General features: G+C 42.0%; 1 protein-coding gene across 2 annotated transcripts; it reads left to right on the forward strand.

Annotated features, from left to right (window-relative positions):
- Positions 1-4,656: 4,656 nt before the first annotated feature.
- eral1 (Era-like 12S mitochondrial rRNA chaperone 1) lies at positions 4,657-11,169 on the forward strand. Of its 2 annotated transcripts, none has more exons than XM_070917367.1 (11): positions 4,657-4,878; positions 5,748-5,906; positions 6,090-6,217; positions 6,324-6,401; positions 6,490-6,536; positions 6,642-6,703; positions 6,854-6,966; positions 8,144-8,449; positions 8,698-8,847; positions 9,303-9,383; positions 10,655-11,169. In XM_070917367.1, exons 1-11 carry the CDS (start codon positions 4,758-4,760, stop codon positions 10,775-10,777), a joined length of 1,368 nt encoding a protein of 455 aa, XP_070773468.1. In that variant the 5' UTR covers positions 4,657-4,757; the 3' UTR covers positions 10,778-11,169. The 2 variants fall into 2 exon arrangements, with proteins under 2 accessions (XP_070773468.1, XP_070773469.1); XM_070917368.1 differs by having other exon boundaries at positions 4,657-4,863.
- Positions 11,170-16,959: the final 5,790 nt, after the last annotated feature.

Below are 16,959 nucleotides of genomic sequence, written 5' to 3' on the forward strand. Positions count from 1 at the left end.
CCGAGTGGTTTAAAGGTATAGTCAGTGTGAAATTCAATTGGACGGCTAAATACTTACGTTTGCCATGTGGAAGGGGAAACTAGTGAACTAACACAAACTAGTTGTCGATGTTTAATCACTGTGCCATTTGTACAACATCAAAATATATATAAAACTCTTGTTTAGCTGCCCTTTATTGTCTGTCATCAGAGTTGGATAAGAAGCTCTGGCAAAGGCAAAGGTGTTACAATTTGAATAATTTTATATGCAAAATAATAGCAATGATAAAAATGTCATGGGGTGTTGTGGTGCTCAGTTAGCTGCATATGATCTGACTAGTGGTGGAATATAACTAAACATATTTAGTTAAATACTGTACTGAAGAACAATTTTGAGGCACTTAAATTGGGAATTTCTATTCTATGCTTCTACTCCACTATATTTCAGAGGGAAGTATTGTATATTTGCAGCTATAGTCACTATTTGCTTTGAATATTGAGATTTGCAATCAGTTTATAACATATGATACATTGTTATTTGATTATTTGATTGATTAAACTGCCCAAAAAATATACATTAAGTAGTTAAAGTCGGCTCCACCTCGACCAGTTATGACATTAAAAGGCTGCTTACATGTTAATGCACTAATGATAATAATAATGCCATAATAGTACTTTCAATAGAGTACTTTCAGTTTTGATATTTCAGTACATTTTGCCAACTGTACGTCCATACAAAATTTAATGCAGGTCTTGTAAATGAGTATATATACATTGTGGTATTGTGAGGACCTGAATACTTATTCTACAACTGAATGTGACTGTGATTTAAAGTTGAATAACCCAAAACCTGGGGTATATAATCTACAATTAGTTTTTTAACAAATAGTAATTATCTTCTCATTGCACTTAGTTCACATGATAAATGTGAGAAAAGTGTATTTTCTCCAGATCAATTCCTGCACCGCTGTGTTCCCCTCATGATCCACACACAGGTGCACAGAACAGGGAACTTAATTATCACAACCTTTGAAGATGAGAGTGCATGGTGAATTTTTGGGTTGTAATAAAGTAATGATGTAGCGTTTTAATTAGTAAGCAATAATGGGCTGACGTATTCAGGGGGAAAAAACAACTAAAAGTGTTAGTAAGGTTCTGGGCACCACGAGCCTCCAGAGCAGCTGTAAAGTCATTTTGGCATAAATCTTTAACACACTCTGTTTGATTATCGTCATTTTTCTTGCATCAACATCTTTGTTTCACCCTCCAGAAATACAGCTTGTCCGTGCCTTTCACTGGCCCAGATGTAATACTCGTCCAGTACACTGGTGCAAGCTTTGCCTTGAGCTGCATTACCCTGGCATTTTGCATCATTGTGCTCCTCACATATTGTATTATGAATCGTGTTGAGGAAGATAAAACCAAGCGAGAAGACTCCACAGTCAATAGTGTCACATGCTTTGTGATTTGATGAAAGGTTCTATTTGTGTAGCCTGATGTGTATAGCTCCCTAATCAAAGACTTATATTTCTGTGACAACTAAAATAAATTACTCCATTACAGCCGCCCACCTGCCCTCTCCACAGTATTGATACCATTTTATTACCAGAGAGAGACAGATGGACAACACAGAAGATTGTGGCAAGTTATGGCCAGAGAATGTGTGCTCGTGGCCATGTAATGCCATGTCACGTTAGAAGCTGCACAAAAGTAATCAAATAAGATGATTAGAGACAAATTACACATGTTCAACTCCACAAACATTTCTGATATAAAGCATTGTGAAGGATAACTCCATGGCCTGGCTTCCAGTACGGACTGTGCGTATTACAATACTCCAGCCAATTTAGGCCTGCAAGCTTCGCTTCCCCCATCAGCAAGTGAAAGAGGGGAGAATTTGGTCTGAAAGCCCAATCACACACAGCGCTCTGAGTTCAGCAGGTGGGGAAGTAGCCGCAGCAGGCTCCATCAGGCAATAATACAAAGTTAATGATGCAGAATGGTGTCTTTCTCCATACCAAAGAAGACGTCAATACAGGATGCTTAAGAATGCTGTTCCTAATTACGCTTTTTAAATTCACCACTGACGTGATTGATGATTTCAAAGAGAGGCATTATTGATCCACTTCACAGACAAGTCACATCGATTGCAAGTCTAGAATGAATAAAAGTTTTTTTCCCCTTTATCTCCCCCACTGAGAGAGAGATTGTACAATCAGAGCATCAGTGTGACCTATATGGGTAGTTTGGGAGCTAAATCACCTCTTTTAAGAAGCAGCCTGAGCAAGGACGTATGGAGCAGTGATTGCTGAATCAAGGGACCTTGGGGGACCTTCAGGGCATCACGTAAGACGTGGCAGTTAAATCTCGCTGCTTTCTCATTTGTCAAATGTGGAAATTCATCCATCCATTCATTAATCTGTGGGATCCTTTACAAATCGGCTATCTGCGTTGGAGTACTCAGCGTGAAAACTTCAGGAGCGGCTGTTTTATAGACAGTCAGCCAGCTGTGCAGCATCACGCCTCTCACTGCAATCAGCGGTGATGGGAGTGATGGATGCTCTGACGCACTGACAGATTGTTTTTCCCCACCTCTGCTCCTTGTTGACATGCCCCATGGCTCGTGCTTATTATTCCATGAACTCTGTTATTCCTCATGACCCACGAGACCTTCCTATTAGTGCAGAAGCTGCCAGTTATTGCACGTCTAATTCCAGCTTGTGTTGTTAGCAAATCAACGAGAGGTTGCCAGAGCGAAACCTGATGTGGCGGAGGGTCTGTGTCTGACATCACCTGGTTCAGCGGCTTCAAAAATTCTGCATATTCAGGGGGATTTGACCTGTTCCCTGTCAATATAAAGTGTTCTGTTAGAATTACAGAAAACAAGATTGATTAGGAATCACCAGCACACTGAATTGCAGCAGCAGAGGGAGGTTTTCCATCACACCATGCTGAATCTCATTGGCAAGTGCACTTCAAGTGGTAAAGTGGGCTACAGCTTATGATTAAATGGTCTGCAGGCGAAGCCTTTTTGTCTTTTTTTTTTTTTTAGAGAGAGAGAGAGAGCTCTTTCTGAAGGCCAAAGTTAATGCAGTCATAGAAAGAACTCTGATACACTCCCACGTGAAATGGCCATGTGAGGAAAGCCCGGAGGGAGAAAAGGCCTTGAATGAATTTGAGAGTGAGAGAGTGAGAGAGAGAGAGAGAGAGAGAGAGAGAGAGAGAGAGTGGGAGGGAGGCAGATAGAGAGAAAGTTCAAACATTACTGATCCTCAAATATCCTTTTGGTTTCTGGTTCAATTGGAATTCAGCAGTAAGTGTCTGCTAAAAGCTCCATTTTTGTTGCCCTTCCATTGCTGCTGCGCTTTTAGAGTTAGATGATGACAGATTGTGAGCTACCTGATATCCTTCATCATCCTCCCCAGTGGAGGTGTTTGTTCCGCCCCGAGCAAGTCCTCGAGGACTAACAAACAGCCGGCGTGTTTGATGGACTATCGGGAGACATCTGCTCTGCCTGGCTTTGCCATACAGAATGAAAACAACATGTTACAGTAATCAATCAATATGCAAACTGTGTCCTTTTAGTCTGATGATTAACCTTACAGACTCCACGGTTATCAAGTCATTATATCAGCTTGTCATTGTGAATTAGCACTGAAGAGTTACCGGGTGTGAGCGTGTGAGCATGCAGTGTTTTCCTCAGGTTGGCATATTGCTTTAAGCACGGATGCTCAATACATCCTTGACAACATTGTCACAACTGTGCTTCAAGCACCCTCATGGGACAAGCTCTGTTTTGTGTACTCAAGGGACAAAAGGGAGAGAAAAAGTCTGCACAGTACAATCTGATTTGTGGTTGTAGGCGCACCATCCCTCACAAAGTAATCTAGAGAATATCACCAGAGCCAAAAGATCCTTTGAGGGCTGTCATCCATTTTAAACTGCGAGTTGCTCATGTCGGCAGATGTGTTTGTGCATTGTGATGAGCTGATTTTGAAATTGCCATTGGCTGATTTTAGCCTCTTAATATCCTACCTGCTGTAGACAGGTGGTTCCCCAAAAGGGGCCCCAGGGGTCTCCCGGGAGTTACAGAGGGTTTACTGCTAAATGACGTATGGCTGTTATTTTGTTTAGTTATTGTACATATCCATTTACATGTAAATGGAAAATAACCATGTGATTGTTATACCATTATAAAATGGTTTCAAAACCTATAGCACAGCTTTGACAGCTGAATGATTTCCCCTCTCTCTTTAGTTCCTCTAAATGCTCTTTCCTTGGTGCTTTACTCTTGTGCAATCATTTTGTGGTCACTTAGACCCTGATACATCATTTTTGATTTGGAAACAAAAGCTCATTCTACGAGTGCAGTCTTTGTTGAGTCACTCTAGACAGGAGTGTAGGTAAACATCAACATGTACATGTAATAAAGTCAGTCAAAAGACAAAACCCATTTAAACAGGGGTCCGTGGTCAAATTGGTATTTGACTTTAAAAGCTTTGAGGGCCACCACTCTTAGACTAACGTGAGTCTTACAGTTGGTACAGATAATAGGATGAAGGAACATGTTGCAGTTGACATGTTGGTCACTAGGGGGCGGCGTAGCCTCCACCTGAACCTCTGTGAGGACGTTCTTCAGAGCGGAAGACGTGTCTCGTTTGGCCAAAGAAACATGGTGTCACCCTGCAGGCAATGTGAATGTAAACAAGCGGCTCACCTCTGAAATGATAAATACTGTCATATCCGCCGAAATACAACAGTGACTGTCATCAAAGCTCAATGGCTTTCAGGGTGTGTGGTCGCTTCTTCAGAGACTCCGCCGTCCTCTCCACGCGGGTCGTCGTGTCTGCTCGTCACGAAAGTGCGTCATGGCTTCTCACGTCGGGTCAGTCCCAAACAGGTCTCTCTGTTGCTCATTTTATTTTTATGTTTTAACAACCCTCTGGGTTGCTAATAAAGCATGTGATACATAAAATACGAAACTGAGAAAAGATGACCTTCATCTCAGTAGCGTACACTGACGTTTTGAGGGAGCAGGTCGACGAAACAAACCAGGGCACCGCTTTGACTGATGCTAATAAGGGAATAAAAATGCTGTGATGCTGCTTTTAGTGTCCCTCATCATCGGCGGTGTCATCCTGGACGATGTGTGCAGTAGCAGATAGGCAGAGTACATGACAGACAATGACAACATATGAGGGCGACACACCCACTAGTATAAACACAACAAGTCATTTATTTTCATGAAATTCTCCATTTTAAGCCTCCTACATACAAGCTTGATTTTGTGACATCACAGCTGCTATGGAAGCCAATCATGATCCAGGTGCGATGTGGAAACTTGAAACCTCCAGGTGACACACACTGAGAATAGACTTTACTGTAAAGTAGGAGACATCTTGTATCCAGCAGTTAACCTGTTGAGACGAACAATGTTTAAATATTTACACAATCTGCATTTTCCAGTGAGGGAGAAGGTGAAGATGTAATTTGAAGAATTTCTAATGAGGTAATAAGGTGGTGTAAGTCTTAAAACATGTCTCAGTTTTCTTGGGTAAAACCCTGTAAGGCATTAACAGTAAAGTTTCTGTGGTTCCCAGAGGACTACTCAATCACTCCAGCACTGGAATGAGACGAGTGAGTTTATGAGGAGGACCGTCTGAATGCTTTATCATGCTGTGTCATATTAACATCCGAGTAAGCAGAACGAGTCAGTTACCTTGCAGCCCTGCTGGCAGTGACGTGATGGAGATGTTGATGTCTTAACAGGAAACGCTGCCTGCTGCCGAGGACGGGGGAACGGATTTAACTTCACTCCTGCTTGTTTTATTACATCAGAGGCATTTCTCAACAGACTGAAGAAAGGCAAAGCAGCAGAGACAGACGGCAGTTTTCAGCGCCTTCCAGCCTCAGTTCCGCCGGACAGCGGTAATCAGACCACTTTTAGACAGTTTTACATCCCTAAACTCATCTGATCATTCTGACCCAGCCTTTTTACAAATTCTGCTGACCAATCCTGCCACCAATCTGATGTTCTAGTTCCTTTTTTTACTGCTGTCATATTGACCTTTATTCTCGGTCTAGTCATTCATTTTGTCTGTGTGTTTTCAGGTGAACAATTATCTTTGTTACTGAGACATCCAGATCAGCCTGACAACTCAAAGGTTTTGAAAGTGGCCATAATAGGTGCCCCAAATGCTGGGAAGTCTACGTTGTCCAATCAGCTCCTAGGCAGAAAGGTATCTGTCATAGCTGTCTGCCTTTTAAACCTGCACACTATAATGAATCTGTTTCTGAGGAGGAAGGTGGTGCTCAGTTTGTAAAGTCAATGGCTATTCCTTAAAGGTGTTTGCTGTGTCCAAGAAAGTACACACTACGCGGTCACGAGCCCTGGGCGTCCTAACAGAGGATGACACACAGATAGTAAGAGCTTTTTCACATCTTTTCTGTTATGATTGATTAATGCCATTCAAAAGCCGAAAGTCAACACAAATGTGTTTATGTTTCATAGATTCTGCTGGACACTCCTGGTCTCACCACGCTGTCAAAGGTCAAAAGGTGCCTTTCTTTTTTTAGATTTTTGGTATTTTATATATAAGTCTGTAGTCTACATGCAATATTATTGTACAGTGTAACATATGAACGGACCCTCTGTTTCCACAGACACCAGCTGGAGAAGTCTTTGCTCGTGGATCCCTGGAACACAGTCAAAGAAGCGGACCTAAGTATGATATCAATTCACTCCGAGCCTTTTATTAGTCGAACCTGAGCTGCAGTTTTCTTTTTGATGCTTTTCGTATAACCGATTTACCGGCAAGAGTGAAACATAGTGCTGAGTTTCAAGGGCTTATAACTGGAACTTTATCCTTTCTCAGTGGTAGTCATGGTGGATGTGGCAGACAGATGGATGTGCAACAGACTTGACTTCGAGGTGCTCAAATGTCTGGCCCAGCACCCTGACATCCCTGCAATCCTGATCCTCAATAAGGTATTCTTGCCCAGAATAATATACACTGGTTACACTACCGTCAGGCATTCTTCACACCAAGAGAAACTTTGGTTCTGTATTTCACTAATACATATGCAGTGATGTAGCTGGAAGCAAAGTGTAATTTAGAAATCTTTATGATTTATTTCTAAATCTATTTTGTTTGTGTAACTGAGATAAATTCCAAACCTCAGCAAGTGTTGTTACTGCATTCTGGCTTTGTAATGTCCCTTTGACTCCAGTTCCTGCAGCTTTCCTTGGTAATCTACTCAAGCTCCGGGCTCCAGAACCCATGGTTCAAATCACCGCACTCCCACACACTGAAAAAACGGCTGACCAGTCACAGCTAAAATAAGATAGCATGGCCCAATAACATGCTATTATATAGAGCGTGCATTAAAATGATCTTTCTCAGGAGATAAGTCCTAAACAAGCAGCAGGGAACATTATAGCAACAGCACAGTAGCAAAGAACGTTATGTGGTTAATCATATACGGATGTATCACTACAGGTGAGCATGCTTCAAAAGTGCCTAATGCCCAGCTCAGGGTGACTGGGTCTGTCTGGTCCGAGTGGGAGCCAGGAGCATGTCGCAAAGGAGACGTGCATGCCACACACACAGTTCCATAGGAAGACAACGGATGGTGTCACGTTTTTGGTGACTCTTTCAGTGTGATTGCCACCCTGGGGGCTCCACTATGATCCAAATGAAATTGAACTTGGCGAGTGTTGCAGGGTTTAAATACAGCGCCGGGTGCAAATGCCGGAATAGTCATTGGATCTGGAGGTCCGTCCAGCCACGCCAGAATGATGGTTTGATACCATTTTTTTTACAGAGAAAAACATGGTTTACACCCTAAACCAAACAATACAAAGACAGGATGGAGTTTTTCTCAAAACACATAGGAAGTATGAATGAAGAGGTGCGAGTGACAACTTTCATACATTTCTTTATACCTGAGGAAGATTCTTGTCTGATCAAAGGACAAGCTAGTCAGTATTTTTAGTAGATCAGTTTATTGTTGGTTTTGGTCTTTTCGTGGGATCTGTTGACATCTGTTGACAGTAAGAAAAAGGTTGAATATCATAAGACTTTCCTTGAATGCTACCCAAAATGCTTCAAAGAAATGTTCATCTGCCACACATTTATCTACATTGATGCTCCTCTGTTTTGAAGGTAGACCTGGTTGAGGCTAAGGACAGGCTGCTGGATATCACAGCAGAGTTGACATGTGGAATAGTGAATGGACGCAGAATGCGGATCAGGCCAGTGATCAAGCCTCCGTGGGCTGAAAAGAGGCCAGAGAGGGATTCAGAGGTATCGCTTGGTGAGGACAATGCAGGACCTGAGGGCGGCGCTGAGCCGAACTCTGTGCTGAGCAAAGAGCAGCTGAAGGAGCTGAGGAGCCAGCAGGGCTGGCCTCACTTCAAGGACGTCTTCATGCTGTCGTCTGTGGATGGAGAGGACGTGGACACGCTGAAGGTACACGTTAATATTATTAACTAAAGTGATCCATCCCACTGTAAAACCAAATGAACACTCGCTCATAATAAAAAACACACCATCATAGTACATTTAAGCTATGTTTGAAAGTATTAGATTGACAAGATGGTTTTAGTTCAGCATTAGTTTTTCACAACATCTCGTTTTTTACTTTTGTATTAATTAGCTCTTGTTTTATTTTTATTTCATGATAATAGCCATGCTTTTATTTCATTTCTGTCTCGTAGAGCTACTTTATGGTTGCGGCCAAGCCAGGATCGTGGCAGTACCACAGTGAGGTCCTGACCGACCAGAGTCCAGAGGAAGTCTGCACCAACATCATCCGAGAGAAGCTTCTGGAGTATCTGCCCCAGGAAGTACCCTATACCATGACACAGGTGACTAATGAACCCATATTGCAGGGACACTTTAAGTCACACATGATGATTAACTGACAGCTAACTGACTACACGCATCACAGCTCACTGCACTGATTCTGTGGCTTATTTAAAGCCCTTCGTACTCGCTGTCACTCACATGCTGACGTGTGTTGATGCAGCTGGTGGCCTCCACCTGCTTCACGTATGCACCCTGGAGGGCCATTATGTATACGTCATTCCCATTTTGGCATTATTTTCATTGTTCTCTGCATGTTGTTTATCATGCTGGTCTGAACAAAAATTAGGCAAACAGCTGATATCCCTGTCAGGCTCATCTGGAGGACATCTTTAATACACATGCAAAGAATTCTGGGATATGTAGTAATGGCCACGGCTCAAAGCCAACAGCTGACATCTCCACTTATTGACTTACCTGGAGCACATTGTTAACATTTGAATGTCTCTGTTTTCAGTCTGTTGAACTCTGGCAAGATGGAGAAAACTGTGAGCTCGATATTTCTGTAAAACTTTACGCCAAGAAAGAAACTCACATGGTAAGTGCTCTCTACACATTTATGGGTTTTTGAGACAGGTGTCGTGTAAAGTATCTGTTCGGCCAATTATGAGCTTTGACTCATCTGTAAACATCCTGTATGTCCAGCTGCTAAGTCTTGGGTTAGTTTAACATTCTTTATTTTATTTGGCTTTTTTATTGTTTATACCTACCTCATGTGTTTTTGTGTTTTATGTGACAATGCTGCTGCAATTTCACCTTGGGATTAATGAAGTGCTCTATCTAATGATGCTGATTTGTGTCACCTTTGGCTTCCAATGCCAAGTGACAAATATCAAAGTCATACATTGTTATTACAATCAGGATGCTCAAATTAATGCTTTACAGTTATTTTTTTTTTTACAATAATTAGATGTAATGTGAATGCCGCACAAACAAACTACTGTGTATGAAACACCACAGTTTTAAACATCCCTGATGTCCAAGATGCTGGAGGACGTTAAATCTTTCCCTCCATGACACCTGTAGCCTCTCTGATGGCTTCTGATATTTATTTGCCGTTCCCCCCCCATACCTCCAGATTTCCCTTTTCCTTGTGTTTTTAACTTGTAAATATTTGAGGAGCCTTTCTAAACCATGCATATTTAATGTCAAAGCATATTTGAAGCTACATCTGTGGTGCTGAAATGTTTCAAGGCCAATGACCTCCAAGAGGAGCGACTCACACAACACCTTTCTTTAGCTTTTACATTCAGCAGAGGAATGACTGCAGATATGTAGTTCAGATAGACCTCACAGGGACGACTGGCCAAAGAAACTGAGTCTAATTTATTTTATGAATAGTTCCTGGTACAAAGCCCCCCTGCCCTGTTTTCTTTGACTAAATCTAAAATGACATTTTCTTTGAGATTGAGAGCTTGGTGGAGTCTTTTAGATGAAAAACAAGCCTCAAACACAAAGCCTCAGTGAGGGCTAAAATACACTGAATTTGTGAGTTTGTAGGTATGTAAATTAATTATCAATATAAGAAAATGCATAATGGACAAACTATTTTATGAAAGAATGTTTTAATCTTTGCCAAGTTCTTTTTCACATTCAGATTTTTGTTATTTCTTGTCAAATAGCCGTATGGATGGATCAGCCACCTTAATACCTTCTAATATCTTTTGCTGTTATATCTACAGATAGACATGAGTTTATGTCTCTTAAACCCATGTTATCAAATGGGATTGTTTTTCCTGCAGCAAAATAAAACCCATGGCTCTGTCTATTCACTGGTGCCTGATGTTGCTGTATTTCTTGCGTCTGTAGAGGATGGTGATTGGCACAGCCGGCCAGATGGTAGCACGGATCGCCCGAGAGGCCGGTGAGGACTTGAGCCGGGTCTTCCTGAGAGAAGTAAAGCTGAAGCTCTCAGTCAAGCTGAGGAAGTGAAGAGGATGGAAGGACTTCAGTGTTGAAATCCTGAAGAGACAGGTGGAAACAGATCCTGCTGGATTTGAGAGGACTCTTCTTGCAAAGGACAGACCTAGAGAGTCGAACAGAGGATAAGATCTCAGCATGAGTCAGACGTGGAGCTGTGAGGTGGCGTAGTCCCTGTTTAAAGGACAGAGATTGTACTCCTCTGCATCAGCAGCATCCTTTCATGCCGACTCATAAGACATTATTAAAGATTTTTATGTTAAGATGTTGTCTATAAGATGCTGTTTTTATAGTGGTGAAAAACTGGGAGGGGTGCCCCAACTTTGAAGAAATTTAACATATCTAAATCAGTGAAGTGGAGAAGATATGTCTATTAAAAGCAGCTGACAAGCTGCAGAATATACCGTAATGAATTATTGGTATTTATTTAGCAATGATGATATTTTAGGCAACAAACATGACACAGACTCTCATCAAATGGATGTTTTGACACAAGTTTGTGTTCATGGCTCAGCAGGTTTGGCGAGCTGTGAAAAGGCCTATGGTTTATCTTTGGCTCTCAGAGCCTTTTACTTGGCGGGCGCTTCGCGCCTAGTGGAACCTGCACAGTCATGTTCACTCTAATGTCCCTGATGTACCATCCACCCCGTTCCCTCCACTCCCACATCACTTTAGCCTTCTCCACTGCCTTTGAAGTGTGGCCATCCATCCCTGCGACTATCACTTTTTGTTCCGCTGCTTTCTTCCCTTTTCCTCTCTCCTCCTCCCTGCCCCCCTCCCCCTCCCTATGCTTTTTTGGCTCTTATAAAGCCCAGCTCTGCCCCCGAGGGCTGAATTGTCTCCCTAATGGATGGCAAAATGGAGCACTAACCTGATGCTAAAATGGGTCAGATAATGGTGATTGGATTCATTCCTGCTGCCTGTGAGTTAACTCGACGGTTACTCTATCCGGGGCATCTTGATGAATAACCAGCTAGTGGCCTAAAGCAAGGGCGACAGGAGGGAGAGAGAGAGGGAGGGAGGGAGAGGCCTTGAATGTCTTACAGAAGCTGTGTCAGCCCCTCAAGCTCTCCCTGCTCTCTGCAACGGCTGCTTCCCAGTGATTAGACAAGCCGGTTGCGCAGCAGAGATCACCACTTAGACAAGCCAACTGCTGCTTGAAAATATTATAGCTGATGTACGTCAGCCAACACATTAAAGTAATCCCTCAAAACACAAGATATCTCGAATGCTTGTACCCTGCTTTAGATGTGTTTTTTATCTTATCATATGAATAATGAGATACTAATTTGTTTGGGAGCCAAAAGCTTTATTTTACATGCATCCACAATCTCATTCTGGGATCAAAAGATGTCCTCCAGAAGCTCATGAATAACTCATCAGTCAGCAACGTTTTCCATCCTCCCGGTCCAGATGACAGTGAGCGAGGGCCATATAACCCTTACCATTGCTAAAACTCAGTAATGGTAACGGTTTGACAGCCCTCCTCTGCAGAGCGCCAGAGAGTCCGTTAGGCCTGAGCGTGTGCTGATAGCGCCGGAGGGGGAATGACACCCTGGATAGTACATCATCTATACTGTAGTGTCTTTTTAATAAACTTACAGTATAAGATGATATCCTGTCCAGGGTACAAGACTTAACTGTTCGCAGCGAGCCTCGGCTGTGTTTGTGACCTGCAAGGCAAGAGACGACTCATCAGTGATGCACACAGTGAAGGTCAGCCAATGAAAATGTTAATCATATGGTAAAGATGCTATTTTCTTTTTTTTTTCTTTTTTTAAAAAGGCTAAAGTGTACTGTAAAACAAGATGTGTTTTTAAAAAACCCTGCACCAACACCATCTCTGTCACCTGCTGCAGAGCCACGCAGCCCAGCGCGGCCTCCTCTCTGGGACCTACTCACCTCTTTGCAGGTCTTTTATGGCTCGCAGACACTTTCCTTCATGGCTCCATGTGCGGCTCACAGGCTCCTGACTGCGCTGCTCGCTGGGCTCCTGGCACTTAAAGGCCCCCGGCTCATTAGCATACTGTGATGACATCTGGGTGGACCAGGCAGCACAGGGTGAACCTTTTCCTTATCTGGTGCTGACCTGATTGCCTCTGTCCAATGATTGCCCACACCCTTATTACGCCCGGCCGGACTTTGCAGAGAAACTACACATGAATCCCGTTTTCATTTTGACTGCATATACATATCATTTAAAATGAGGACAGTCGACAGGAACATTCATTGATATCATAGGAAAAAGTTCATTCATTTCCCATTTCCAATAGTTTATAATGTCATTTTGTACCAGAGTTGTTGTTCAAACATGAATCAGTTTGACTTGTAGACAGCAATATGAATGTTTTCCCAGGAGCTCTCAATATTTCTCATATTTCTCTCTAAATATTCCTCATGTCCAAACCACACTACAGAATTTAGCTTTGACCTTTCGTGGTCATGAGTTTACTAACAAGAACCCAAAAACAGAATTTCCTTGTCATTTATTAAAAAGCTCGGAGCTTTATCTCACAATGCGGCAATACATCTAACATTCAGCATCTCTTAAATCCTCTGGATCTCATAGCTCTTGGATTTATGGTTTCATGGGTTTTAATGTAATACTACCGTATGTCAGCTGATGTCATGTTATCTGACTTATTAAACTCTTTTTTTTTTTTCATATGCGTAGCTAGCTTCCAGGATATGGAGAGCTGAGATCTGTTTTTTATTGGATGTGTCATAGAGACACCACACATCAAATGATGGCTAGACTGCGATAGAGCAGGTACTAGTTTGCTGTAGTTTGTCTTTAATCCCTGACAGTTTGTTTACATCCCTTAAAAATAGACTGTCTTTGTAAAGAAAATTAGTCTTTGCTTCTGCTAGAAACTCTGGACTCAATTCAAATCCCAAAGTTGCTGCAACAGCTTGTTAAGTAATAATTGAACAAGATCATGTGGTCATGTAGTGCACAATGTACACAAGAATACACAGTAGAGCCTCCTCTTTTTCAGGTATCGAGTATAGTGATTTCTCAAGCAACGCTGATGAATGTACCTGCACCAACACCAAATCATTAACATAGAAATATTCACAGCACGCTCACATCTCAGCTCACCACCACACCACTGTGCTAAGGTCAGGTTCATTCATCACAGTTAGTGTGGTGTGATACAATGATCCAGTAATTCAATTCAGTCACTGCACTGTTGTTTATGGATGCTGTGTATGACTTGCAACATGTTGTTTAGGAAGGTCCGGGTTAGGTGGGACATGGCGGTTACCATGGTAACACACTCCCTAGTTAGGGTGTGGGAGGTCCTCCTGTAGGCACAGATAAAGATGGAGGTAGGACTATCTGGGTGGTTTGGTTTCACTCCAGCTCTTTATCTGCAGCAGAAATGCCACACGTCTCCTACAAGTTTCCATTTGCGTTCATAGATAAGTTTTTTTATTCTTCATGGTGCAACACGCCGTCTGTGTCCGGAGTCATCAGGGGAAACTTGTTGGCGGTTTGATTAAACTGTTTGTTGTTAGGTGAGGAGGAGAAAAGTTTTCACTTAAAATGTAAGCAAGTGCAATCTTAATGCCATTACGTGGGGTTAACCACCCTAACCCCCCCCCCCCCCCCTCATTTCTCTACCACATTTTTCTGGCTTTGTCCAGTCTCACCCCCACACTCCCTCGCTCTCCTCATCCCCCCTACCCCTGTCTAACAAAACCCCACTGGCTCAGATCAGAGCAAAGTACAACACTGTGGAAAAGGGTTTTTATATAAGCAGACTAATTAAGAGAAGAAAGAGCAAAGGGAGAGACACATTATGAAAGACTTTCATTTTGATCATCCTCCAGGGGAAAACAATGTCTGGAGGGTTTTGAGAAAAAAAAACCTATTTGAACCTTTTTATCCACCTGTCAGTAACTGAGGTAGTTCATGTTTCCATTTCAGAGGTATGAAACATCTGGCCAGGAGTTATGTGAGCCAGCAGGAAGGCCCCCACTCAGAGCTGCACATTTGGGTTAATTGGCACAACAGTTACAACTTTAAAGCTTCTGAACATAATATCCAGGAAATGAATGACTGTGGGACATGAGTGTGGCAGGTAAAGCTGTGCACTTATTTTATGCATTATGCATTAAGTTGTATCAAACCATGGCATGTGCATATAGAGGATGAGCAATGGTGGAATATAGTACATTTACTCAAGTCCTGTACTTAAGCGCAATTTTGAGATATCTGTACTTTGCTTGAGTATTTTCATTTGATGAAACTTTATACTACAATGCAGAGGGAAATAATGTACTTTTTACTCCACTGCAGCCATCTGATAACTAAAATTCACAACCTGTGTAGCTTGTGACATCTCACAAAGAGGCAAGGATCGGTAAAAAGTCCCAAAAATTAATATACATTTGTGTAGCATAACATTGTTTTTTCTTCGTTCCTCTCCAATTAATCATCTCACGACCCCTGCCATTTATCTGGTGGCCCTTTGGAAGGGGCCCGACCCCTTTGTTGGGAACGGTATGCCTAACTGCACATAAAGTAGTTCAAACTAGCTCCCCCTCGAGCAGCTACTACAATAAAACACTGCTTACACATTAATGCACCGGTTTTAATCTGATCATTTCATATATAATAAATATTTCAGACACGGGACATTTCTCAGCCGAATGAGTACTTTTACTTTTCTTTTGATTCATGGAGTACATTTTGCTGATAATACTTCTGTACTTTTACTTAAGTAGAAGTAGAAGTAGCAGGGAGTATTTTTTACATTATTGTAGGTCAGAAAGAAAAGAACTGTGCATGAAGGAAGGGACATGTAGGCCATGAGCAAGCCAGTGTTTTCTAAATGAAGAGTTTGTGTGTGTGTGTGTGTGTGTGTGTGTGTGTGTGTGTGTGTGTGTGTGTGTGTGTGTGTGTGTGTGTATGGAATGAAGCAAAGATTAAGGACTTCAAAGATAAATTGGAGCATCAGGCCTCTCTTTGGATCTTTTTTTTCATTTAGGATAGGTTATTTAATATTACTAGCCTGGAAATACTGGGTGAAATCTGATGTTTTGAAACTCTAAAGAAAGTCATCTACAAGGAAATGCAAAGTGCAATCATTGTTCGTGTGCTGGGTAGCGACACATTGAAGTCTGGGCCACGTGCTCTAAAATGAATCTGAATCCAAAATGACACAGTGAGTCAGAGGTAAGATCACAGACATTATTTATGTAGATAAAGAGTTTCATTATCGTTATGTGGCAATACAACCCAACATATAACTTTAACACATCACTCCAGTAAGTTTCTAGGTTTCCAGTCACTTCCAGTTTGATTTTCCTACAGTACATAGATTATTTGAAATTAACAACTACCTGGAAGATAAAAAATCACCTTGCAAAAGATCTGAAACACATGGCATCATCTTGGAAAACTGTTTGCAGTACTGGAAAGTAAATTGGCTTAGACATGAAAAAACACACCCTAATAACTGCCTCCACACCCACAGTGCTACACAATCAGCTTCTAATCAGTTATAGGAATAAATGTGTTATTATGATTATTGTTAGTAGTAGTTAGTAGTACTTTAGTGTTACTGGCAGTTTTTTAATTTTTTAAGTTATTATATATTAACAACAGTAGTATTGGAGTGTGTTGCTGCAGCATCTGTGTGATGTGAGATGACTGCCCTCTTCAGGTTGAATGTGGACTGGCAGTCAGTTGTGTCATCCATCAGCTGTCCAGATCAGCTGTGGGGGGGGGGGTTAGTTGGGGGGGGGGGCATGTAAGTTAATGTTATCTGGAGACATACTAACTCCAGATAACAAAAGTCTGACATCAAGCCGTTCATTTCATTTTCTTCATTTATAAGGACAACACAGCCAGCTCATTCTCAGCTGTAGTCCTTTGGCAAGATGCTCTTCAACTGATGAAGCGACTAAGATTAAGAACTACAAACATGGCACAGCGAGACGCCAAAAGGACAACAATAGCGACAAAGTCGGCTCTCGCAAGATAGGACATAAATCATGCAGAAGAAGGGGAGGCAGCCGAATACTGTTACAATAATATAGTGATGAGATTTCAGTATATGTAGCCATGCACTGAAATATGAGCACAAATGAGCAACAATATTAAAAACCACCGTAAGTGTGGAATGATAACTGCATTCAGGCTTGCATGGTTCTGCTACTGAAGTTGTTTGGCAGCTTCTCAT

The sequence above is a fragment of the Enoplosus armatus genome, chromosome 13 (genome assembly GCF_043641665.1).
Source record: "Enoplosus armatus isolate fEnoArm2 chromosome 13, fEnoArm2.hap1, whole genome shotgun sequence".
Taxonomy (NCBI): domain Eukaryota; kingdom Metazoa; phylum Chordata; class Actinopteri; order Centrarchiformes; family Enoplosidae; genus Enoplosus; species Enoplosus armatus.

Coding starts and splice junctions, on each gene's coding strand:
- eral1 (XM_070917367.1), top strand. CDS start 4,758: ATGGCTTTCAGGGTGTGTGGTCGCTTCTTCAGAGACTCCGCCGTCCTC. Junction 6,537..6,641: donor ACGCTGTCAAAGGTCAAAAG/GTGCCTTTCTTT, acceptor CTGTTTCCACAG/ACACCAGCTGGAGAAGTCTT. Junction 6,967..8,143: donor CAATCCTGATCCTCAATAAG/GTATTCTTGCCC, acceptor TCTGTTTTGAAG/GTAGACCTGGTTGAGGCTAA.